Here is a 25,244-nt window from a genome sequence, read left to right on the forward strand (position 1 = left end):
CATGTTTTCACCTTCTACTGCTTTAGTTGCCTGTAAGAAATCATGGCTTGAAAATAGAGATGTTCAGAAATAAATAATTCATCAATTTGAAATTATGTGCTGTTTTGAGTAGCACAATACACTTTTCTACCATCCCATTCTGTTCCACGTGAAATATCCCTTTTACCCATTCATGCTATATTTACTACCTGCCTGTTAGTCACTTAAGAGATATCTCAGTTATCAGACTGATGGCCATGTGTTGTAATGCTTGAGTTTCAGTAACTCTTATTTTACTTAATAATGGCCCCAAAGCAAAAGAGTAGCAACACTGGCAGTTTTATTCCAGCATAATGTTATAATTGTTCTATTTTATTGTTAGTTATCATTATTAATCTCTTATTGAGATTAATAATAACATCCAACAACTATATAGCACACATTATTTTCAATTGCCTGTGGAACATGCACCGAAATTTTAGTACTGTCTGATTTCATACATCTTAGAACAGTTCCCCCGTGGATAAGGTGGCACTACTATGGTATCATATAGTGTTTTAATCAGTCTTCTTGCTGTTGTGTCTAAAAAACCCAATAAAAACAATTATAGAGGAGGAAAAGTTTATTGGGGCACTCATGGTCTCAGAGGTCTTAGTCCATAGGCAGCGGGCTCAGGGCTTGAGGTTAGACTGAACATCATGGCAGAAGAGTGTGGTGGAGAGAAGTAGCTCAGATGATGATCAGGTACCAGAGAGAGAGGCATCTCCACTTGCCAGATACAAATATGTACCTTGAAGACATACCGTCAATACCCCACCTTCTCCAGCCACACCCTACCTGCCTTCAGTTGCCACTCATTTAATCCCAACAGGTGATTACTTCAGTGATTGGGCTAAGGCTTTCATAACCCAATCATTTCTCCTCTTAATCTTTTTGCATTGTCTCATACCTGGGCTTTTGGGAGATGCCTCACATCTCAACTATAACGTATAGCATATATTTTCTTAAATATTTTGAGATAACTGTATCTTCTTTGAGTTATGCTTCTCTTTCTGCTCTGAAAAGCTCTTTTAACTAGATTTTTTTTTCATTTAAATTCAAAGTAATTTATGTGGTAACCTTTAAATTTACCATCTTGGTTTTGTGTGTTGTTTGTCTGTTTGTCCATTTAATTTTGTTTTTATTTTTGTGGTTACTGGGCATGGTATCCAGGTATTGTGCATGCTAAGCAAGTGTTCTACCACTGAGCTACACCCTTGTTGTTACATTTTTATCTCTGTTTGTTTCTCATCTATATCTTTTTAATGGTTTATCTTTTCTGTTTGTTTTGTTTTTTAGTTGTTAATCTTGGGATTTCAACACAACTCTTGACAAATTAGTTTTCCTTGAATTAATTTTGCACAACTAATATATCTCAGAACTTAACAATAAAATATTTCCATTTATCCTTTGGCATCTCATTTTACATCAACCCCACAAGGGACTGTTATTCTATCTGCCTTTAAAACTACTTGGTTTTGAAGAAAACTCATCATTAAACGTGTCTTCTACATGTACCTGCAGATTTACCATTTCAGAATCTCTTCATTCTGCGAGAGATGCATTTTGAGCTTGGTTTTTCCCCCCTTCTATGTGAAAAACAACCTATAATGTTTCTTACAGTGCAGGTGTGTTAGTGAAGAATGTCCTTAAATTTCGTTTATACAAACTTGCCTCAGCATTTCCTTTCTTTTAAAGATTATTTTCACTGGATATAGAATTCAAAGAAGTAAGCTTCAAAGAAAACCTTTTTTATTTTCTTATTGCTTGCATTATTTCTGTGGAAAGTTTAAGGAAATTTTTCTTATTCCATTTTATTATTTTATTCTTTCATTTGAAAGAAATGATTTTATTTATTTATTGTTTTCAGGAATTTCAATATGATGACATAATTGTGGTTTAATTTTGTTCAGTTTTTGAACTTGGATCTGTCTATGGGTTATTTTTCCTATTTGTAGATAATCTTAGATTTTTTTATGTGTATAATCATATGTCTGTTAATAATGAGTGTTTAATTTATTTCTTTACAATTTTTGTACCTTTTATTATATTACTAATATAATTTTAATGGAATCAGTGATGATGGGGATTCATACTCTGCTTTGAATATAAAACAAAGTCCTATACAGCTTTCCCCCTAAATCTTATTGCTATAGGTTTTAGGTAGAAATCTATCAGTTCTTGAAACTGCCTTAATCTTTTTAATTTTTTAAAGTGATTTTTACTTTAAATATGTGTTAATTATTATTAAAATTTGTAACAACTATTGAGATAAACATTCTATATTTCTCTTTCAATCTGTCAATGTGAGCCATATTGATGTTTTTAAAAATTAAGATATTCTTATAATTCTGGAATAAATCCTACTTGGCCATAAAAAAACTTAATATATTGACAACTTGGCTTACTCATTTTTTTTGAGAATTTTGCATATATACTTTTTTAAATTAAAAAACTAAAACTTCATTTTATGAATTTTGTGTTTTCTTAATATACTTTGTGCTTAAACATGACTTTGCTTGAAAACTCAAAATCAATTGAATTTATTTTTACCAGATGCATAATTCTGAATTCATTTGAAATGGCAAACATAAAACTGTCTAGTAGCTTTTATCCCATGCTCACAAAATTTACATTTTCTCTTCTAATTGTAGATTTTTTTCTTTTTCTGTTTATATATAACAGCAGAATGCATTACAACTCTTATTACATATATAGAGCTCAATTTTTCATATCTCTGGTTGTACACATAGTATACTCACACCAATTTGTGTCCTCATACATGTACATTGGATAATAATGATCATCCCATTCAACCATCATTAATTACCCCATGCCCCCTCCCTTTCCCTCTCACTCCTCTGCCCTATCTAGAATTCGTCTATTCCTCCCATGCTTCCCCCTATCCTACTGTGAATCAGCTTCCTTATATCAAAGAAAACATTTGGCATTTGTTTTGGGGGGATTGGCTAACTTCACTTAGCATTATCTTCTATAACTCCATACCAACGACAATAAGTGTTGATGAAGATGTGGGGAAAAAGGTACACTCAGAGACTGCTGGTGGGACTGCAAATTGGTGCAGCCAATATGGAAAGCAGTATGGAGATTTCTTAGAAAATTGGGAATGGAACCACCATTTGACCCAGCAATCCCTCTCCTCGGTCTATACCCAAAGGATTTAAAAACAGCATACTACAGAGATACTGTCACATCAATGTTTATAGCAGCCCAATTCACATTAGCTAAATGGTGGAACCAACCTAGATGCCCTTCAATAGATGAATGGCTAAAATAATGTGGCATATATATACAATGGAATATTACTCAGCAATAAAAGAGAATAAAATCATGGCATATATACTTTTAAGTAGAATTGTTCTATAACTTTGATTTTCAAGAAGTAACTTTTTTTTATATCAAGGCTGCATTTACCATATGAAATAATTCTTCCATGGGGCTGGGTCATGGCTCAGTGGTAGAGCACTCACCTTGCACATGCAAGGCCCTGGATTTGATCCTCAGCACCACATATAAATAAATAAAATAAACTTATTGTGTCCAACTACAAAAAAATTCTTCCATCATAAAATTTATTAAAAGAATAAATCATCTGACATAAACACTCCTGTTGCTTTTTAATTAAAAATATTTCTGACATTGATTCTTGGCCCATTAGACTTCACATAATACTGATCATTTTTCCTCCTGATTTAACTCAGCATTTTTCATAAGCCACAGTCTGTTTATCTCCTGCTGGACATACTTGTGTCTTCATATACATTGTTTTGTCATTCCAAATAAATGTTATGCTCCTGAGGGAAGGGACACTATTTTATTGCTTTGAATATTCTTTCCTGCTATGCTTTCTACATACTTGTACATAATATACAAAATAAGTTTGTTCTACAGAATGGTGGCAAATATTTATTTTTCCTTTCATTTTGCATCCAATATTCTATAATTTTTATTGATTGAGCAAAACTAACATTATTTTGTTTTTCTATAAATGCACTATAAAAACAGTTTTGCTTCTAAAATCATTGGAAGTAGTAGGGAACATTTTTTAAAGGAAAGAAATTATAAGGCAACCCAGGAAAACAGTACATATTTAATCCAGAAACTGATGTTGTAAAATGCCTATAGCAGGGACTGGAGCTATAGGTCAGTGGTAGAGTGCTTGCGTAGCACATGTGAGGACCTGGGTTTGATCCTCAGCACCACATAAAGATAAATAAATAAAATAAAGGTATTGTGTCCATCTACAACTACAAATTTTCTTTTTCTTTAAAAAAGAAATGCCTATGGCAAGGGTTACCAAATTCATTATTCTTCCTTGCCTCTAAGACAAAAAGAAAATGTATTGAATTGCTTCATTCCTATAAATTGATACAAGGAAGTCTATCAGTCCATACTTATAGTTTTTAAATGTGAATTTTATGTAAAGGCATTTCACAAAGCACTAAGTATTATTAGCAAGTATGAAGAAATTGTAGGAATGTTTTTCATGTATTATTGAGGTTGGCAGAAAAATGGCCACCCAAAGATGTCCCCATTCTAATACCCAGAGCCATAAATCAGGTATGTTACATGACAAAGGAGAAGTAAGATAACAGATGGAATTAAAGTTTGAATCACCTGACCCTTAAAACTGGGAAAGTGTTCTGCATTATCCACGTTGAATGTAATCACAAAGTTTGTTAAATGTCAGAGAAGAACACAGAGAGCCAATGTCAGTGACAGGATGTGACAAAGACTACCTTGAATATTTTGGGTTTTTTTTTACATGTACAAATTTTTTATTCTAATTTGTTATATATGACAACAGAAATATTACAATTCATATTACACATATGGAGCACAATTTTTCATATCTCTGGTTGTATATAAAGTATATTCACACCACTCATCCCTTTATATATGTACTTAGGGTAATGATATCCATCTCATTCCACTGTCTTTTCTACCTCCATGCCTCCTCCCTTTCTCTCCCATCTCTTTGCCCTATCTAGAGTTCCTCTAATCCTCCCATGCTCCCCCTCCCAACCCCACAATGAATCAGCCTCCTTATGTCAGAGAAAACATTCAACATTTGGTTTTGGGGGATTGACTTACTTTACTTCACTGGAATTGCAGCATTATATTCTGCAACTCCATTCATTTATGTGCAAATGCCATGATCTCATTCTCTTTTAATCCTGAGTAATATTCCATTGTGTATATATAATACATTTTCTTTATCCACTCATCTACTGAGGAGCATCCCACAGTTTAGCTATTGTGAATTGTGCTGCACTAAATAGAAGGAACCCAGAGTCTAGGAATACCATCACATTAAACCCATTTTGCATTCTCCAAAACCATAAGATCACAAATGTCTTTTTTTAAGTCACTATTTTTTTTGGTCATTTGTGAAAAAAGCAATAGGGAACTAGTATAGCTATCATACTAGTTTCCCAAAACTTGTGGGAATGGCACTGTCCCAGAGATAATATTCATCCAATATTCTATTCACATCTCCCACTTACATTTTTTTTGGTCTTCTTTAAATTTTGCTGTTACTAATTCTGTTCAGTGAAATGTGAACAGAAATGAAATGGATCACTTCTGAGATTCTCTTTTGGGCTACTGTGTCTATAATGGTTCAGATAGTACATCTGCAGGATGGTAGATCCTCAGTTAACCTGGGCTCCTGAGTGAATGTATATTATATAGCAAACATCCCCCAAATGCTTGTTAAACATGTAAGGAGCTAGAAATAAAGTCTTTACTATGTTAACATGCCACAATTTGAAGAGTGACTTTTTTTACTGCAATATGTCTTGACATAGTTTATACTAAAAATACATTTACCAAATTATAGCTCTGTGTAGATATTTCTATAAGGCACAAAATTTTTTTCTTATTCGTAGAGTTCTGGTTTGACACTAGAGCTTTAAAATTTTATATCTCATAGTTAATATTCCCCTTCAACCCTTGTATTCCATCTGCCCTCTGGCACATAGATTTGCAATTCTAAATTGTGGTTAGTGACTGCAGTGAAGAATGTGTATCTCATTTAAAAGTCATCTTTTTAAAAAATACAAGATAGCAAAAAAACAGAATAAGATGTAACTATACATTAAAAATCTTGTTTTGTTTTGCCTAGAGTTAGCCCCAGTTCCTCCTGCAAGTGCCAGGGTAGAGAATACATCAATGCCCGGGGAGGGGCCAATATTTTTTTTTTTCTCAAAGTGTTTTGAGGCTCCCATATGCACAAACACTTCTTTGACACTTCACATTTGCCTGCCAAGTAACAAAAGTTATGATCTTATTTTACCTAAAGGTTTTTAAAGCAAGTTGTTGCTTGTTGGGTCAAGTCAATTTGTAGAACTCTAGTGTGGATCTGTTATATGAATGAACCAGAGATGACCCCTGGGTTGTTTATTTATTCCTGGTAGTCTGCAACTCCTGAGCTTAACTCTTTACGCTTACTAGTGCCAAATTCAAATTTTTACACTTCCAGTGTTTCCAAGATAGCCTAGATTCTTATGCATTTATAGCCTTGTGCTTTCCATATTATGGGAAATTGCTCAACAGGCATTAACCACGGATCAGATAAGCCCTACACACTGCTGCCTTCTTTTGCAGCCATCTGATCCTGATTCTTGGCTGGAGTCGGAACATCAAGTAGTCATGAAAGCCTCCTCCATGTTCCTCTTTTCCCCTCTGAGTTCTCTTGCCCTCCTTCCTTTCTAGATAGTGCCTACCCAAGTGCTGTAGCCTCTACATGGTATGCTGTGAGAGACTTCCCTCACATGCAATCCTGTTCAAGTGTTTCCCAAATAAAGCTCATTTCATATATTTCTCCTTGAGCAGTTCTGAAATCCCTCAATGTAACTATAAAGAATCTTGTGGAATTCTGATATTTTCTGTTATTATTGAGCTACTGATTGTTTTGAGAGTACCTCCAAGTAACTAAGAGAATTTGCTAGTTCAGTGTTATTGCTTGTTATCATCCATTTGGAATGTGATGATAATAATGCCACCCCATCAAAGGAAAAAAACAGTTTTACTTGAACAGAATTACATGTTAAAGAGTATTATGTTCATAAATTTATTTGAAAATAGATTCCAACGTTTTGTAAAAAATTCTGGCTTAAAACAATTTCATTAGCAAAAATGTAACCACTGTGCTCACTTAGGCAGCACATATGCTAAAACTGAAATCATAAAGAGAAGATTAGCATGGCCCCTGTGCAGGGATGACACTCAAATTCGTGAAGCATTCCATATTTTCCATATTTTTAGATTGACTTGGTGATTTATTGCAATCTGGCCATACCATGATCATTTTTGTTTCACACACACACACACACACGTGTGTGTGTGTGTGTGTGTGTGTGTGTGAAACAATATTCTTTATATAGATCTATATTTATATATAGATCTACTATCATACAGGACCTTTTCTCACATTATAATTCAATGATTAAGACAATAGATTTTGTCTCTGAAAAAAAAAAGATTTGAATTCCAGTTTTGTCACTTAATTGTGTGCCTTTGGGCAAGTTATATAACATTTTAAAAATACCTTTATTTTATTTATTTATTTTTATGTGGTGTTGAGGATTGAGCCCAGTGCCTCACACATGCTAGGCAAGTGCTCTACCACGGAGCCATAATTCCAGCCTCTAGTTACAAACATTTTAAAGCCACTCTCCTCATTGTCGAAATAGACGTAATTGTACAGAATAATGTATCTAGGTTACCAAGTAACCAAGACAATATGTAACTCAGTAATTTTTTATCAAATAACAAATTAATCCAGCATGTAGTGGCTTAATACAGTGAATACTTATCATACCAGTTTCTGTGGGCCTGGAATCTGGACGAAGTTTACCTGGGTTCTGTGGCTTAGCATCTCAAGGGGCTGGAATCAGTGTTGGCTGCAGTCATCTCCATGTTGCTGCTTCTGCTTCTGAGCTCACTACTATAGTTATGGTAGTATTCAGTTCCTAAAGGGCTGTTGGACCAAGGGCCTCAGCCCCTCCTGGAAATTGACCAGAGACCACTTACTGTTCCTGGCTATGCTGAACTCTTTATAGGTCAGCTCCTCTGCAAGTTACTTCATTAGAGCAGCAGAAAGAGTGCAAGAGGAGTCACTGTTGTTGACAGCCTACTCTCAGAACAAACATTCCATTACTTCTGTTAAGCTAAATTACAACTTTATTCACATGCCACCAGCATTTTAACCAATATTTTTTCTTCCATTTCAGGATCTCATCTCAGACATGACAGTGTCTTCTGTTGTCATAGCTCTTTATCGTCTTTGATCTGGGATTGTTCCTCGGGTTTTTATTTTATCTCGTAATCTACAAACTTTTATGACTAGTAGTCACTTTGTAAATTACTCTTCAATTTGGATTAGCTTTATATTTTTTTCATGAATAGATTGAGATTTTGCATTATAAGAATGCAGGAGTGATTAGCCCTTTCCATTACATCCTGTAGGATACTTGATGTCAATATGTATTACTAATATTATTTAACTTTGATAATGTAACCAAGGTCATAGCTACCAAATTTCACTTTAGTATGTTTGCTATTTTTTTTTTTTTGTCATCTCACAACTTTTGCCATATTTGATTTGTAAGAAACAAGTTAATAGTTCTAGCCAGCACTTACAAAAGAAGGAAATGACCAAGAGTTGTGAGAACCACAAGGTTGGGGTCATTGGAAGTCCTTGCAGAAGCTGCCTATCACACCAAGTAAGATTGGGAAGGTTAACATACTAATTGTACCCATAAAGAATTTAGCATGTTATTGTCAATATAAATGACAGGTATCATAATGGTTATTATAATGTTTACAATTTTGTGAATTACTTTCAGATGGACTCATTACATTCAATAAGTGTTTGTCATGCTAGGAGTAGAATTTCATAAATAAATGTTTATCATGCTAAAATTAGAAATACAAACCTATTTTGGTTTTGGAAAGATGATAATACAGGGGAGCAAAATATCTGTGAATTGTGACAAAAGATATAAGGAAAGTAAACAGGACAAGGTGATATAATATATAGAGAATATGTTTCTCTCTCTCTCTCTCTCTCTGTGTGTGTGTGTGTTTGTGTGTGTGACTATTTCAATCAAACCAGAGAAAGTCTCCTTAAGATGACATTTATGCTGAGATTGAATTTGAGAAAATGTCAGCTTTACAAGATCCTAAGAACAATATTCTGGGTAGAGAGAATAGCAAGTTTAAAGGATTCGAGGCTGAGAAGATTTGTCATATTGATGGAAAAAGAAAAAGATCCTAATGATAAATGTATTGAGCAAGGAGTAAAAGCAGTATGCCATAGGGACTGAGATATAACCAAGGGCTAAAATATACAAGACCTTGTAGGTCTTGAAATGGCATTTTATTGTATCCTGAGTATAATTGGAAACTTTTAAAGGGTTTTATGAAAGATATTTGTTTTTCAAACCTTACATTTCAAATTTTGTGCTAATTGTAAAATTACCAAAAAAAATTATAGGAGTAGCAATATTATTAAATATACTCCTTTAAAGATATTTTTGTAGTTGTAGATGGACAAGGATGCCTTAATTTTATTTCTTTATTTTATTTTATTTTATTTTGCTTTATTTTTTGCTGTGCTGAGGATAGAACCCAATGCCTCACACATGCTAGGCAAGCATTCTACCACTAAGCTTAAGCCCCAGCCCAGTACATATACTCTTTACTCAGACTTTTCAATGACTTATGTTTTGCCATATTTACAACTTCATATTCTTTAAAATTATATTGAGAGTGAGTAGGAGAATATGAGTATTCTCTTATATGATTATAGTATAATTACTGTTATGGTTTTGTTATGGGTGTCCCCCAAAAGCTCCTGTTAAGGCAGGAATATCCAGAGGTAAAGTAATTAGAGAGTTGTGACTTAATCATTTCATTCTATTTTGAATACACTGACTGGGAAATCAAATACTCACAATAGCTTCCATTTTTGTTTTCCTAATCTTTATACTAATATTGACATACATTTCACCTTCCCATATCTTATGAACCCCACATTATTATTTTTCTTTAAACACTAACTTATTTTTTACAGAGATCAAAATAATAAGAAAATTTTATATATCATCATTTTTTTTTTCTTTTTCTGAAGGGCTTCTTTCAACATTTCTTATATGCAGGTGTCTGGGTGATGGATTTATTTACTTGTTTGTTTGTTTATTTATTTATTTATGATTTTTATGCCTGAAAACTTTATTTGACCTTTATTTGGCCCTGTGTGACTACTGGCTCATCCCTCTGACCCTTCAGATGATTCTTTCCTGTCACTAGAATAGTTTCTTCTCACCTATGTGCTATACACACTTTGCTGCGTAGAACATACTCTGCACCTCTCCTCCATGTGGCTTTTCCCTCTCTAGTACTATGCTCTATGTATTCTAACCACGGGTCTCCTCAGACATCAGATCTGTCTCCTTGGCTGCATACTTGACAGAGCTGTGTCCTTTCCCACCTCCCGCCCTCCCCTCAGTCACGTGAAAACATTCTCAAGATATAAACTGTTTGCCTTCCTTCTTGTCTCTTAAGGGTTATTCTTTATCAGCATCTTATATCCAGTGTCTTCTTTTTCTTCTTTTACATATTTCAGGCTAAATCTGGTCCCTGTTACTTCATTTCTGATGGAGGAAAAGTCCTTCCATTGGCTCTACATTTTTTTTATATATTTATTTCTTTTAGTTGTACACAATGCCTTTATTTTTATTTATTTATTTTTATGTGGTGCTGAGGATCGAACCCAGGGCCTCACACGCACCAGGCAAGTGCTCTATGCTGAGCCACAACCCCAGCCCTGGCTATACATTTTTAAAAATTTCTTCTTGTTAGATAAACATGACAGTAGAGTGTGTTGGCTATGCTTTTAATATCAATATCAATTTTTTAAAAAAATTTGTCTTGATTTCACTTTGCCTTAGAAGAGCTTAGGTTCTATAATCCTTTGGTCTAGTAAATTCTCATGTGTTCTGATAAAATGGAATACAGAGATCTTTTGTAATAGGGGTTCACTTGATGCTTTGACTATATACATTGTGGCCTTGAAACTTAAAGTTTTTTTTTTCTTTTTCCCCAAACTTCTCCCTGATCTTCTTTTCCCTAAACTTCTCCTCCCTGATCCTCTCCTTCCTGATCTCTCCTCCCTAATCTCCTTTTCTCTGAATCTCCTCTCTAAAAGTATCTGTTGCTCCTGGGCAAAATCACAGCCTTTGGGATAGGAGTCTCCTGTGTTTCTCCCTTGCTAGCAAAGCAATAAACTTTTTTCCTTTTTCTCAAGACCATGTACTTCTTATTGGATTGGAATCAGGGTTAAAGACCGAGCTTTTGGCAACATTTCTACCTAAGCTCAGAGAATAGATGTTTGATTCTGTGTATTTTCTGGTGTTCACTGAAGCCATTCTCTTTTGTGAGATCTGATATCTTCATGCTTGTACTTTAAGAGTATTCTCTAAGAATTTCCACAGCTAATTGTTAATTATTAAGTAGAAATATAAAGGGTTTTATTTTATTTTATTTTGTTGTTGTTGTTGTTGTTTTGTTTTTAGAAAAAGAAAAAAAAAGTGTATTGCTTTGTTAGCAAAGGAGAAACACAGGGGACTCCTGTCCCAGAGGCTATGATTCTTCCCACCAGCAGGAATATGAGGCTTTTAAAGAAGTGATTCAAAGGCTGCATTCCAAATGTTCTCTGTTGGAGTTGTAATTCACTTGTTAATTTGGGAGAGAGTCATTTCTGAGATCTTCTGGTACCATCCCCAAAGTCTGGATTACTTCATTCCTGTGGTGGGTGGGTTTTCAAGGACAGATACATCTGCCTAAAATGGGGAAGAAAGGTAATCATTTCTCCCCTGACATCAGGAAGTGGGAGAGATTAGGTAGAGCAGGGAGAGAGGAAGAGAAAGAAACATGTCCTTTTAAAAATAAGTTGCAGAGACAGAGCAGCAAGGGCTGTATTCAAAGCCTAAAGGGGACCATGGTTACATTTCCTCACTGTCAATTTCTACATTCCATTTCTAGGGAAAAATGGGCGACGATATCTCCAAGATGCTTCCTACTGAAACAGGGCAAAGTTGGGGAAGTAAACAAAGTCCTTATTTTCTATCAGGTGGAGTCTGGACAGTTAAGGGTTTTGAGCATTAGAGCAGTCCAGAGGTCCACAGTGACAGATGGTAGTGAGTAGACAAGGCAGACCTAGGGCAGAGGATTTTGAAGGTGGCTAGTGTTGCAACAACTTTCCTGAGTTCAATTTCCTTTTTCTCAAAGTTGACTATGATGGAGCAACCTGTACCATTCAGGGAACAAAATGTAAATTAAAAAAAAAAAAAAAAAAAAGTTTGTCCACAACCTTGAACACAATTCACTAGAGTTCTTACTTGTATTTGTTTTGTTTTGCTTTTAAATAATACCTTTCTAGCTCCCTCAACCTCACACTATTCCCAACTCCCCTCCCAGTAAATTAAGAAAAGATTCATATGAAAGAATATATGAAAATCCCTTAGTCACCTCTCTCTCTTTACTTATAATTGGTCTCTTTTTTTGGTTCTGAGTGCATTGAGCTTGTGGGTACATTTGACTTTAAAATTCCTGGAGGTAGGCTTCTGGAACAAATGGTATCTTAATGTTCTTTGTGGTTCTACAAATCTGAATTTTAACAACTTTTATCATTGTACTAGTTCCCTTTGCTAAGAGAAAAGTAATGACTAAATTAAATTACAGAACTATCAGGAGCTGAAGTTCCGCTGTTTTTCTAATCAATGATAATGACATTTTGTTATGGTTATGCTATTGTGATTACATATCTTCCATATCTTCCTAGCACATTGAAGGTTCTACTAGGCATCAAAATCAGATGTTGAGTAGCAAAGAAATACATTTTAGGTATAATGTCCTCATTATTAATTTACAATGAATTCTTCTAGTTAAAAACACCTCTTGATATGTATAAATCCACTATGTTTTTTGCAATAATATAATATTTGTATCATAAGTATACTTTAGGAAACTCAATGGTGTTTTGAGTAAATTGTAATAATATATCAATAAAAAGTTTAAATTGACATTGTATATTAACTTTTACATTGTAGGGATTTTTTTGTATCTACAAGGTTAGCTTTCTTAAGAGATTATTGCATTAACTGTTGACACAAGTACTTTTCAAAAATTGTGATGTCATGTTTATGCTACATATCTCAATAATTTATGAGTATAAAAGGAAAGTATAGCTGCATTTCATTTCAATATAAATATGTTTATGTGCAATTGTAGTTCAAAACAGCATTAAAATACATAATTTAGCCTTAAATTTTTATTATTTTTAATTATATATTCTGTGAAACATTTAAATTGGAAAAATAAAGAATACTAAATTATTTAGATGGATTTATTGCTTTGAATTAGTTAAATAAGATCCTATGTATTAGTAAAATGTTAACACTGGGATTTTTAAGGCTTCATTAATATCAGTATTTGGTCATGTTTGTATTGAAGTACTATCAAGATCCTCAAGGTTAGTTTTCTATGAGCCTTTTAGTGTTATAATGCTAAAAAAATTTTTACATTTGGTCTGTACTGGAAGGGAATTAATAGAGTACACAGAAGGGGAAATTATAGTATTCAAAATAGGCAAATCAGTACATTTTTTTATACAGTAGACCAATCAACCTGAAAGGCCAAAATGTAATCATGAAGTGCTCTCAATCATGGAATCAGAGAAAAGGGAGTTAGGGGACTAATCTCAATGGCTTCTCTCATTATGCCGCTTTACCTTAGTTAATTCAATTACTGATAGAGAAGATGTATTGCACAATTCAGAGAATAGCAGAGATATCTGCTTATATGTACAGTGTTGTAGCTCACTATAAAATTTAGACACTGTTTTCGCTCCCATTCTCTCTCCCTTAAAATATAGCAAATGAGATCCACTTCAAAAATATAGCAATTTGTCAAGTACATTTACAATTCTCATTAGAGACATATTTATCATAAATTAATCAACATATTAATTTAAAATGTGACAATTTTCCACTGAATTATCAGATGTGAAAACTGTTCAAGTGTTTGAAAATCTTTGTTGTAAACCTGCGTCCCTTTACTTCTATCATTGCAGCATCAAGAATGTAAGGTAATAGGAAAGTGGTGTTGGTAATACTTTCAGTAAGAGCAAGAGGTGCTTAGTATGAAGCAATATAACTTTTGCCAGTCTTTCAACAAAATCCTATACTCTAACACTGTAAAAGTAATTTCTTGGTAGTGTGAATTTAAGTGTATGATGATTATAATACTCTGATTTTGACTGGATAGTTTGTGTTTGTTAATTAAAAGCTGCAGAATAGTCTTAAGCTATATTTTCAAGACCACATTTCCTCAAATTAAACTATGAGTGAATTATTTATATTCTATAGCTAAAAAGGTGATCTCTCCTTATATTTATAGATGCCACATTTAAGTCCATTTCTGTCAAAAGGAAGGCTAAGCAGGCAGAGTGGTAAGTGCCAAAGTTCCAGATATTTGGGAGGGGAGGCAAGATTATCACAAATTCATGGTCAGCCTGGGCCAGATCCTGTCTCAAAATAAAAATAAAAATGGGTTAGGGGTATAGTTCAGGGTAGAATGCCCTGGGTTCAATCCCGGTACAATGAAAAAAAGAAAAAAGAAGAAAAAAAAAATGTAGTGGGGAGACTAAGAGGGTTACATACCACATTTCATTTGGATACCTCCAAAATTGAAGTATTCAGGGCAGCATAAGTTTCCCAAACCTCACAAATATAGGTGGAATATGAGTTCTGATATCTCAGAATGGCTATGTAATAATTCTGACTGTGATTATTTAAAAACAGAAAATAAAAATGTCCAGGCTGAGAGAACTGAGAACAAATCCTTAACAAGTGGCAAAACACTTATTGCTGTGAGAGTTACTGATCTTTGCTGGGATATGATATCTTCAATGTGTAAAATGTAGGTAATAATAGTTATGATCATGCAAGGATTAATAATGTGGCATATAGCAGACATTTAAACATGTTAGTTTTTATTGCTATTCCTTCCCCATATTCTAGGCTAGACTTTTTTTTTTTTTTTTTTTTTTAACTGTTAGGAAACAGGGAACAGAATGTCTTTTCAAAGTAAATGTATATTTTATAACTCAATCCTCAACTCAGAAACTACAATATAAGTAATTGATACAAATATTTTACAAATAATTTATCATATTATGTATCTCCCACTATGTATTATTATTTACTGGCTCTCTCCTATTGGGATGTTAAATACATAAAGGTCTGAATACTTCTCAGTTTTTTTTAACACTTTATTTTACTTATTTATATTTATGTGGTGCTGAGGATCAAACCCAGGGCCTCACACGTGCTAGGCCACAACCCCAGCCCTATTTCTCAGGTTTTGTTTGCTGGTATACCCTAAGAGTCTCTACAACCTAGGATTTTTTTTTTTTTTTTTTTTTTTTTAGTGATAAAAGAATGAACAAATTGTAACTCCTATCACACATAGTGTTAAGGTCTTTAAAGTTTCTGCTTATAATTTCATGGGTAAAAATTATATACAGGATTATTTGATACATGATAATTATTTACATGATTATCAGCATTGTTGATCTTAGACATGCAACATACTGTTCAGAGAAGGTTAAATATAAGTTTTCAGTTTCATAATTTCTATTCTTTTAGTTTGGGGGAAATAAAAACTAAGAAGTGGTTATGTTGCCAGTAAAGTGGTTGTTATGGGAAGCTAGTATGCTTTCTGAGGAAGATGACAGGTAAAAGTTTTATCACGGTGTTCATGGCAACCAAAATTATATGTGTGGCTGTTTGATTCTTGGAGTCCAGGATTCTTGCTTTGGTAGGTAGCAAAGGAAGAAAACCGCAAGATATTTTCTTGAAAGATCTCCTGATGCAACTCTGTTTACAGCTTTCATATCAGCACCCAGGGGGAGTTTTTGGCCACAGACTCCCACAAACCCTATTTGTTCCCTGTCCCTGGGCTCCAAGAAAGAACCCCAAGGGCCTGGGACTTAGGGTAGGGCGGCTCGCACTTCTCACCTGGAGCGGGCGGGCTCGCGTGCCTACGATGCCGTTTCCTATAAGCCCTATCCTGACACCAGAGGTGACAGGTATGGCGCAGCCTAGCGCCACCCACTTATCATGCAGTCTGGTGACTGCCTTCCAAGCTCCAGGCAGCGGTGAGCTTCTGGGGGAGGGTCCGGATGACTGTGGCGGCGAGACTGCCAGAGGTGGGAGGGCCGGGAGGCGGGACGCTTTTCCGCACGGGGGCGCTGTCACCTGTCCAGGGGAGGAGCCAGAAAGGAACCTAGCGTTTTGCTGCTCCGAGGCACTGGAGTCGGGAGAAGAGTTCACGACAATGAAGGGAACCAAAGGCATTGAGAACCCGGCTTTCATTCCCTCCAGCCCAGACACCCCGCACCGCTTGTCTGCGTCGCCCTCCCAGGTGGAAGTCTCTGCTTTATCCTCCGACACCCAGAGGGAGAGTTCTCAGCCACAGGAGTCTCCGGAGTCCCACAAGTCATGGGAACCTCCTCTGCCTTCATCAACTGCCCCGGCTTCCGAAGAGCGCCCCGGACCACAGTCGGAGTTTGAGGAGGGGCCTTGCGGATGGAGCAACTTGCATCCCCAGTGTCTCCAGCGCTGCAACACGCCACAAGGGTTTCTGATTCACTACTGCCTGTTGGCCCTCACTCAAGGTAAAGTCAAGAGTTCTCTCAAGGGGGCGTCAGCCGGGTGGAGAGCTAGCGAGAGGCGGCGAGGTTTCAGGGAGAAGAGGGCAGGTGCAGGGATCCCCGCGCCGCTGGCGCGCTGGGCAAGGCGAGGTGGGCTTGGAATTTGTTGGAACCATCACCGACGACAGCCTACCAGGTTCAGCCTTCCACGTTTTAGCTTCTTCTTTATTGCAACATATAAAAACTTGCTATACAAGCTTTTACTATTTTGTGCTTTTCCTTGGTTAAGCTGATTGGATTCCCCCAGGGAAGATTAGAAGAACCTCTGGGAATGATATAACCCCGGGGGTAATCCATTCTACTTTAAAAAGCCTATTTTTTTTTTCAGAGTTCTTTATTAAAGGGATTATTTTCCATTATTTCTCCATCTGGATTAATAATTTTGTAAATGAAAATAGGTCCCTTCGAAAAGGAAATACATTTAAAATCTGTAGTATAGATTAGATATAAGCATTCACATTTTGTGAGTATATTTAGATAGGGGCTGTGGACACAACTGCATTCCGGTGAGTACATTAGCAAAGGCTTCAGGCCTTGTGGAAGGGTGAAGCTTTCCTAGCCATTCAGGCACAGGAATTATCCAGGATCTGTTTTGTTCCAGGAATTTCATTTTGGTTTTCTTGGGAGTTACAGATTAAGTCCAGATTTAAGTCCTCAGGAATATGCAATCTCAGCGAGTTTAGAAGAGAAGAGAGAGAGATGGTGGAAGGTGAATGACTTCCTTGAAAGAAAGCATAGTGAAGGTGAGAGGAGTAGGTGTAGCTCATAATGCAAGGAATGATCTAAGTGGGACTTTATCCTAAGGTGACTCCTAGGGAGCAGTGTATGGGTGTGTAAAGTGGAGTAGACTGAAGGACACATTGAAGCTTAGTTTCTTGTCCTCCCCTCAGGTCTCCTTCCATTATTGACTCAATTTACTTGTCAAGAGTCAGTGATTGTGAAATGTCTTTGTGTCAAAGAATTGTAAAATTCAAAAACTCGAAACTTACCTTGTTTTTTTTTTCTTAAAATTTATTGTGAAATTTCTAAATTATTCTAGAATATGTCATTTATACTTACTATATAGTCTTGTTTTAAATTATTATAAAATATAATTGGTGCACTTAGAAAAATGTTTGTTGTAGCCTGAAAATTCATGTACCGAGAAATCACCAATTTAAGAAGCATAATCTGGGATGAATGTGATCCAATAAATTAATTCATGTTTCAGTTTAAGTTTCAATGACGGAAAACATCATTGCCATAATCCTTGGGAAGACCATTTGTTTAATTGGGAGGGAAAACAAAATTTGAAGAAGTTATTTAACTCTGCATTTCTCAAAGACAAACAGGGTTTCTCTTAGCACTTAACTTACTAATGTGCTTCCTATCTCCATGCATTTACAATAGCAAGAAATGTGTGTGGTATTTCATGGAAGTGTTTTTAAAAGCAGTGTTCTTGGAATTTGTATAGCATAGAGTTCACTTAGGGATTCATAGGATTAAAGTGTAGTCCTTCCAGAGGAATTTCCAATTTATTTTCAAAGAGAAGTTGTTCCCTAATGATTTCTAATGACAGAAATTTAATCAGTATGAGAGGTGTGGGAAGTTGATTTTTAGGTGGGGGGATTTTCAACTTATCAGATATTTTCTTATAAAATGTCCTTTCCTAGGTACTTCAGATATTTTATCTTGAAATCTCAGAAATTGTTAAAGTCTTATTAAACTGGCATAAGAGTAAAAACCATATTAACACATTTGAAAGCTGCAATTTCAATTTTCTTGAAATAATTTTTAATTAAAGTCTTGATACAGCAACATTTAAAGAGATGCTAAAGATTTTGCCATGTGTAAACTCATCGTATTAATTAATAATGAAAACAGTTCTTGATGCTTAACTAAAATACATAACTAGTTAAAATTTGAACAGGCGCCTTTAATTTTCAATTTATGCTAATGTTTAAACTCTTGTAAATTTCATCTATACCTGGGCAGGACACTTAAATCAGCCAAAGTTGGGTTTTCCAATCTTTGTTTATCTTGTAGTCCTTCATTATATTTATAATAAGCAGAGGAAATTCTTTATTTCTTTTTCTTCAGTGCATATGACTTAGAATGCTAGTGGTTGAAATAAAACTCAATTCATTTTTTTTCCTCTATAACCTTTTAAATGATATCTTCAATATCCATATAAGTTTTAGAAAAAAAAAATAAAAAGAGGTTTGAAAGCTTAATTTCCTCTTCTTAAAACTCAAGGTGAATGTGATTCTGCAATCTTTGTAATGTTTTGAATAACCAATAAAAAAAAAATAAAAAAATAAAAAATAAATAAAAAACTCAAGGTGAGCTATTGTGATAGATAAGTATGTTAGGGCTCAGGAAGCAATTGAGCATTACTTTAAGGCCTTTAGGGTCACTTGTACACTCTGTACTCTTAGGTCTTTTTAAGTACAGAACACTTGACAACTGGCAAACTGACTTCATGGGACTCTATCAGTCTGACTTTTATTTATCACTTAAAGGAAAATGAATTAAGGCCAATTAACTGCAGTTTAGTATGTGGCAAGCATCAGTTTTGTTGGGCACCTGAAAATTTCCAAGTATACAACTTAAAAGGCAAACTGATTTTCGAGGAAGTATGTTCAGGTTGCCTATCTTTGAAACTTTGAGAACTTTAAAATTGACACTTTTAAAAACAACAAAAAAGCCAAACTTTTTAGTAGATTGTGTTAATAATCATACACTATGTAGTAAACTTAGAGTAATCCACTTAAATTTCCTTTTCTCTTTTTTAGGTGTTGTTGTAAATGGCCTAGTAAATATCAGCATATCCACTATTGAGAAGCGCTATGAGATGAAGAGTTCCCTGACTGGCCTGATATCATCAAGCTACGATATTGCCTTCTGTTTATTGTCATTATTTGTATCATTCTTTGGTGAAAGAGGACACAAGCCCAGATGGCTTGCATTTGCATCCTTTATGATAGGACTGGGGGCACTTGTATTTTCCTTGCCACAGTTTTTTAGTGGTCGATATCAACTGGGGTCCATTTATGAAGGTAAGTTTCTGTTGTGGTTTTGTTTGTTTTGATTTCAGAAAGTAGTACAACACCAGATCATTGACTCTTGTAATTCACTTCGACGGAGGGGAAGGGATTAAGTCTTTTCCAGAGCTTACTGCATACTTCTTCATGTGAATTTGTATAAGGTAGAAAATTACAGAGACAAACTGTACATTACTTGTCATTTCAGTAGTTCTCTGAGTTTTTAATCCTTTGATTCTCATTACCTATATACATGCAATCCTCTTCAAAACAAGTGTTCTGTTTGTCTGCAGGTGTTGTGATCTCACTGGGGTTCTGTAATCTCTAGTTTTTCCTTCTCTGCTATTATTTGCAGTGCTTACAGCTCTGTGCCTGGAACATGTTGATTCCTGATTTGAGACAAAGAGAGGTAACATTAACAGGAGCAGGACTTTTCCTAAGAACTGAAACTAGCTCTTTGTGCTCCAGTTTAGAGACATAACTTCCGGGCAACCTACAGGGTTGCTTCAGTTAGGTGATATACATTCTTCACAGACACAGAAAGGAAATTTAATTATTTCAATTTTTTTTTCCCAAAGAATCATTTTTTTTTTTAATGGAAAAACAATTATGGTAGAACCGGAGGAATGTGCTAATGAAAGTTCAAGTTAGCATTTTTATGTCCTTTCTGGGACATTTAATAGCAAACATTAAAATTATGAGGAATAAAATCAGATTGCTACAAATTTAGAGACCTTCAGGGATTAGGTAAGTGAGGACAAGTCTTAGAATACAAAGAGAATTGGAAACTGCTGAACTATAGGTGTTATTTTTGAAAGTTAAAATATTTATATTTTCTTGTTAGAATTAAAAAAATTGAAAGTGTTAATTGCTCCCAAGACACATTTCCCAATTATGATAACAAATAGCAACATGTTCTCAATAACAAAGTATAAAATATGCTATGATTTAAAAAGTGCACTTAATAGGTGAGTAGACTTCATTTTAAAGTAAAAATAGAATATACAAGCAGATGAATAGGTAGTGTTTTAAAATGAATAAGAAAGATAAGGAGAATGTGTTATCAGTGGAAAAAGTACTTACATAGATTCCAGTCATTATCTAAGATGGGACCAAATTTCATTAGGCAAATTTGACATAATTTCACTGGGGGCAGTTTCAGGAACTAGGCCTGCATTGTAGCACAGGCTGTAGTATAACACCTTTCAAAATCTTAATGGTAAGTAGATATCTAAAGCTTGATCTGCCACACAGGAACACATGATACTGATTGCATGATAGCAAAATGTTTTTGTGTTTATGGCATTTAGGTGGTTACCTTTGTGCTGCCTCTAGGTCTTTACTCCTCTAGTTAATCAGCTCCCTTCTAGTTCTTAAAATAAACTTTGCACATAGTCTCTGATTTTTTAAACTAAACATTAAAACTTCTTCCAGTACAAAGCTTGATCTGTCTTCAGCAGTCTCAGTATTGTCTCTTGCCACACACACCTGGAATTATAGCCAATGGACAATTTATGTTTCCTGAAGGGAAATGGCAACAAGTTAAGGTGTGTAGTGGGGGTGGGGGTGGGGTGGGGTTGGGAGATGAAGCTAAGAAGATTACTGAAGGCAGATCATAAATTTTTAGTACATTATTGTGTACTAATCAGGTTTTCACCAAATTCTTGTTGACCACATGGGCATTTTTCATTATCATAGTAGATCAGATTTAATAGACCATTGAAATAGAAAAACTCAGGTTGGCCTTATGTTGTTCTGCCGTCATACAACACATATTTGTTGGTATGGGCTGTACATGGTGCTGAGATAACAGCAGTAAAACAGTTCCATGCCATCTGGATTTTATGTACTAGTAGGAAGAAATATACAATGAATAAGCAAGGTAACTGGAGACTGAAGTTAGAGACAGAGGGGACACACGGTATGAAGTCATAGTATACAAACAGGTAAATAGGTGGGCAGAGAAGGCTATTGTAATAATAACTGGATAAGGAGGGCCAGCTTGAAAAATGCTTACCATATTGGAGAAAAGCTCTAAGACTGGCTGATTTTAGGAATTGTCAGTTTGGGCTGACCTGAGAGCAGCAGGGAAGAATGTAGCATGAGATGAACTTGAAGAGGCAGATAGATACCAGGGTGATGTTTAAATTTTTCTTGAAATGCAGTGCAAAGTCATGGATGAGTTTTACAGAGGGAAGCACATTGATCTTCTTTGAAATCACTTTGAGAGTTTTTTCTGCAGTTCTGGTGACAGAAACAGTGGGGGCCAGGGGTGGTAGTGGTAGAGATCACTGGATGACTGACAGTATATTTTAGAGGAAAAGGATTTATTATGAAGGAGGAATGAATACTGACTCCTTTATATTTGGCGTGACCAATTGGGACAAAATAGCAGAGTGTTGAAGACTAGGGACAACAGAGTGGGGAGTGGAAATAAAGAATTTGGGTTTGGCCAACTGGGGATATAGCTCAGTTGGTAGAGTGCTTGCCTTGCATGCACAAGGCCCTCAGTTCAATCCCTAGCATTGTACAAAAACAAAATTAAAAAAATTTGGGTCTGGACTTGTTAAGCATGAACTGTATATTATATATCCAGTGTTGTAATACATTTTCTCAAACATATTAATCTAAATGTGCACGTTATTCATTAGGCTTAGTTCCTAGAAGTGCAAACATTGAATCTGAAGGGCTTCTTCATTCTAATTTTTGATAGATGATGTTTGGGAAGGGATGTCAGTTCCTTTTTCAACTATCAACATATGAACATGCCTATCTGCTATTTTTTTTTTTTTCCTGGTATCAGGGAGGGATTGAACTCAGAGGCACTCAACCACTAAGTCACATTTCCAGCTCCATTTTGTATTTTATTTAGACACAAGGTCTCACTGAGTAGCCTAGTACCTTGCTGTTGCTGAGGCTGGCTTTGAATTTGCAATCCTCCTGTCTCAGCCTCCCCAGGTGCTGGGATTACAGGCTTGCACCGCTGCACCCACTTTAATTTTTTTTCTTGAAGTTTTTCCTTAACACAAATATTGTCATGGTATGTGTGTGTATGTATGTGTTTGTAGGTATAGATGTAGGTGTTTACACTATAGTAGATATAGAATTCAGGACTAAGATTACATTGCACATCTAAGAGAACCCAGATACTTAGAAATGGAAGGAATATTAAAAATAATAAATCTCTTTTTTTTTTTTTACAATGTAGAAATGTAGGACATATTTTAGGACTTTCATGAAAAAGTTACTTCATAGTGATTTTATGCCTGGTTAATACCAGATAAAACTAATTCTAGTACTTATGTTTTTTGTTTTTCTTTTTTCTCTCCAGTACTGTAGATGGAACCCAGAGGCTTGCACATACTAGACAAGCACTCTAATTATGTTTTGTTTAATATTTTTCAAATTTTTGTACTTATTACTATGGTAGGTTATTAGCTATATTGAATGAACTCAATATTTTCATGAATTTAAATAATTTAGTGTCTAAATTCAAGTATGATGGTCTACATTTTTTAAAGCATCATAACTTGTCTTCTCAAGTAAATTAATACACTTTTGCAACTATGGGAAGCTGTAACCAAAAATCTGGATTATTTTTGTAACTGTAAGGAGAGTAGAGTAGAAAACTGGGTACTTAAGTGTGAAGAGGAAAAGAAATGAATTGAAAGCTTCCTGTAAATGAATTAGAAGGAAGGGAATGTACAACCTTTTTAAGTAGCATAACAAAACATAATGACCTATAATATAAAAAAAGAGCATACTATTACGAAATAAATTTTTCAATTGAAATCATATATGTAGTTTAATTAGAAACAAACCCTGAGAAAATTAACATATGCTTGTGTGCAATTTTTGTAGCTAATGTTTTTTTGAACTTGAGGGAAATAAAAGTAAGGGTTTGCTTTGGACAAGATGATCTCTATAAGAGGAGATTAAAGTAATGTACTGTAGTTAGAGGAAAAAAAACAAAGTATGAAATTTGATAAGCATGTATAATTTCTACAGGTGTGAAAATAACAAAAGGAGGTTAAGAGTTAGCAAAAGGTAGAAAGGTGTATTTGAAAACAGCTTGAATGTTTTATTGTTTTGTAAAAAAATAAAGTGGGTTTGGGGGAAAGTTTTTTAAGGGAAACTTTTATGGAGACATACGGGTTAGAGATAATTGTCTAACTTTGAGTCGAGATGATAAAATTTATCAAAGGGAAGTTTTGGTTGTTATTGGATACAAAAAAGAGGAAGTGTTAAAATTAAAAGGAACAAATATTTCTAGGGCTAACTTTTGTACATGTTAACCTGAAAATAAGTAGTGTTAAAACATTTTCACATGTCATATTTGATGCTTTTTTAAAAAAAAATCTTTTTACTTCCAATGGGTATTGACATTCACTTTTAAAATAACAGTATTATAATTTTTACATATTTAACATGCAATAAATAAATCTTTGTTACATAACATTTTTTTTTCATCGAAGTACACTTCAATTCCTTTTGGATCAGTGTTTTTATAATGCTAAGAAAAATAATCTTTTTGTCTCTTTGCGACTCAGGGAGGGAGGTCATTTTTCAATAGCAAGGAATTGGTGCAAAGTGATTACTAAACCCAACAAAGTGCTTCTTCTTGATCAATTTTTTCCCTAAGTTGTATTGTTTCTATTTTCCATCCCCTTCCCTTCTCTCCCTGCAAAATGTAAGCTTCAATGATAAAAGTTTCAATTTGTTACAGAAGTAAAATGCTAAATCTTTATAACTGGCATTTTTTGAGAGAGTTCTGTATAAAGGACTTTGGTTATGCTGAATAACTACTTCAAAAGTTGTGCTAGAAAAATTTTTATTCAAGTGAGACTCAGAATTCAACTTAATTTCTACATACTTTCTCTTTTGTCTTGTATTCTCAAAAGTTTTTTTTTTTTTCCTATTTGTTTATATTTAAATACGGAATGCCTGCCCAGATTGGAGAAGACCTAGAGCAAAGAACCTTAGAATTTCTCAACCACTAATTCAATGCAGGATGCTTTAATTTTGGTTGGTCTTGGAGTATTCTTCCCTCTTTTACTGTTTCTTCCTTTATGGAAATCACTTTTATTTTTCTTACATTTCAATTGTATTATAATGAAAATGAATAAAGGAAAAAAGGAGAAGTGATTTCTTAATAAAACAAATCATTCAAATTTAACTTTAATATATAAAATAAAAGGATTAAAGTAACTTTTTTAGAGATAGTTGATGTTCCGGATGCAGCTACCATGATTTTTCATAGAAGAGGATTTCCAGTCTTCCCCTAACTTCTTAGATGATCTGAATTACCCTAGATGATTTCTGTGCATGCATAATGCTGCCTTTTGGAGATCCTGATTCAGTAAGTCTATAGTAAGACTCAGGACTTGATCTTAAAAAAA

General features: G+C 34.7%; 1 protein-coding gene and 1 non-coding gene across 2 annotated transcripts in view; both read left to right on the forward strand.

Annotated features, from left to right (window-relative positions):
* The first annotated feature begins 7,190 nt into the window (after nucleotides 1-7,190).
* LOC143400623 (U6 spliceosomal RNA) lies at nucleotides 7,191-7,297 on the forward strand. Its single transcript, XR_013091522.2, has one exon. It is a non-coding gene; the product is annotated as a U6 spliceosomal RNA (small nuclear RNA).
* A 9,149-nt stretch (nucleotides 7,298-16,446) lies between these two features.
* Nucleotides 16,447-25,244, forward strand: part of Slco4c1 (solute carrier organic anion transporter family member 4C1) — a 54,592-nt gene continuing 45,794 nt past the window's right edge. The window contains exons 1-2 of the mRNA XM_076856011.1: nucleotides 16,447-16,786; nucleotides 19,597-19,860. Coding sequence (XP_076712126.1) covers nucleotides 16,447-16,786; nucleotides 19,597-19,860 — 604 coding nt within the window. The remainder of the gene's footprint in view (nucleotides 16,787-19,596; nucleotides 19,861-25,244) is intronic.

Source organism: Callospermophilus lateralis, chromosome 5, assembly GCF_048772815.1.
Source record: "Callospermophilus lateralis isolate mCalLat2 chromosome 5, mCalLat2.hap1, whole genome shotgun sequence".
Classification (NCBI taxonomy): Eukaryota; Metazoa; Chordata; class Mammalia; order Rodentia; family Sciuridae; genus Callospermophilus; species Callospermophilus lateralis.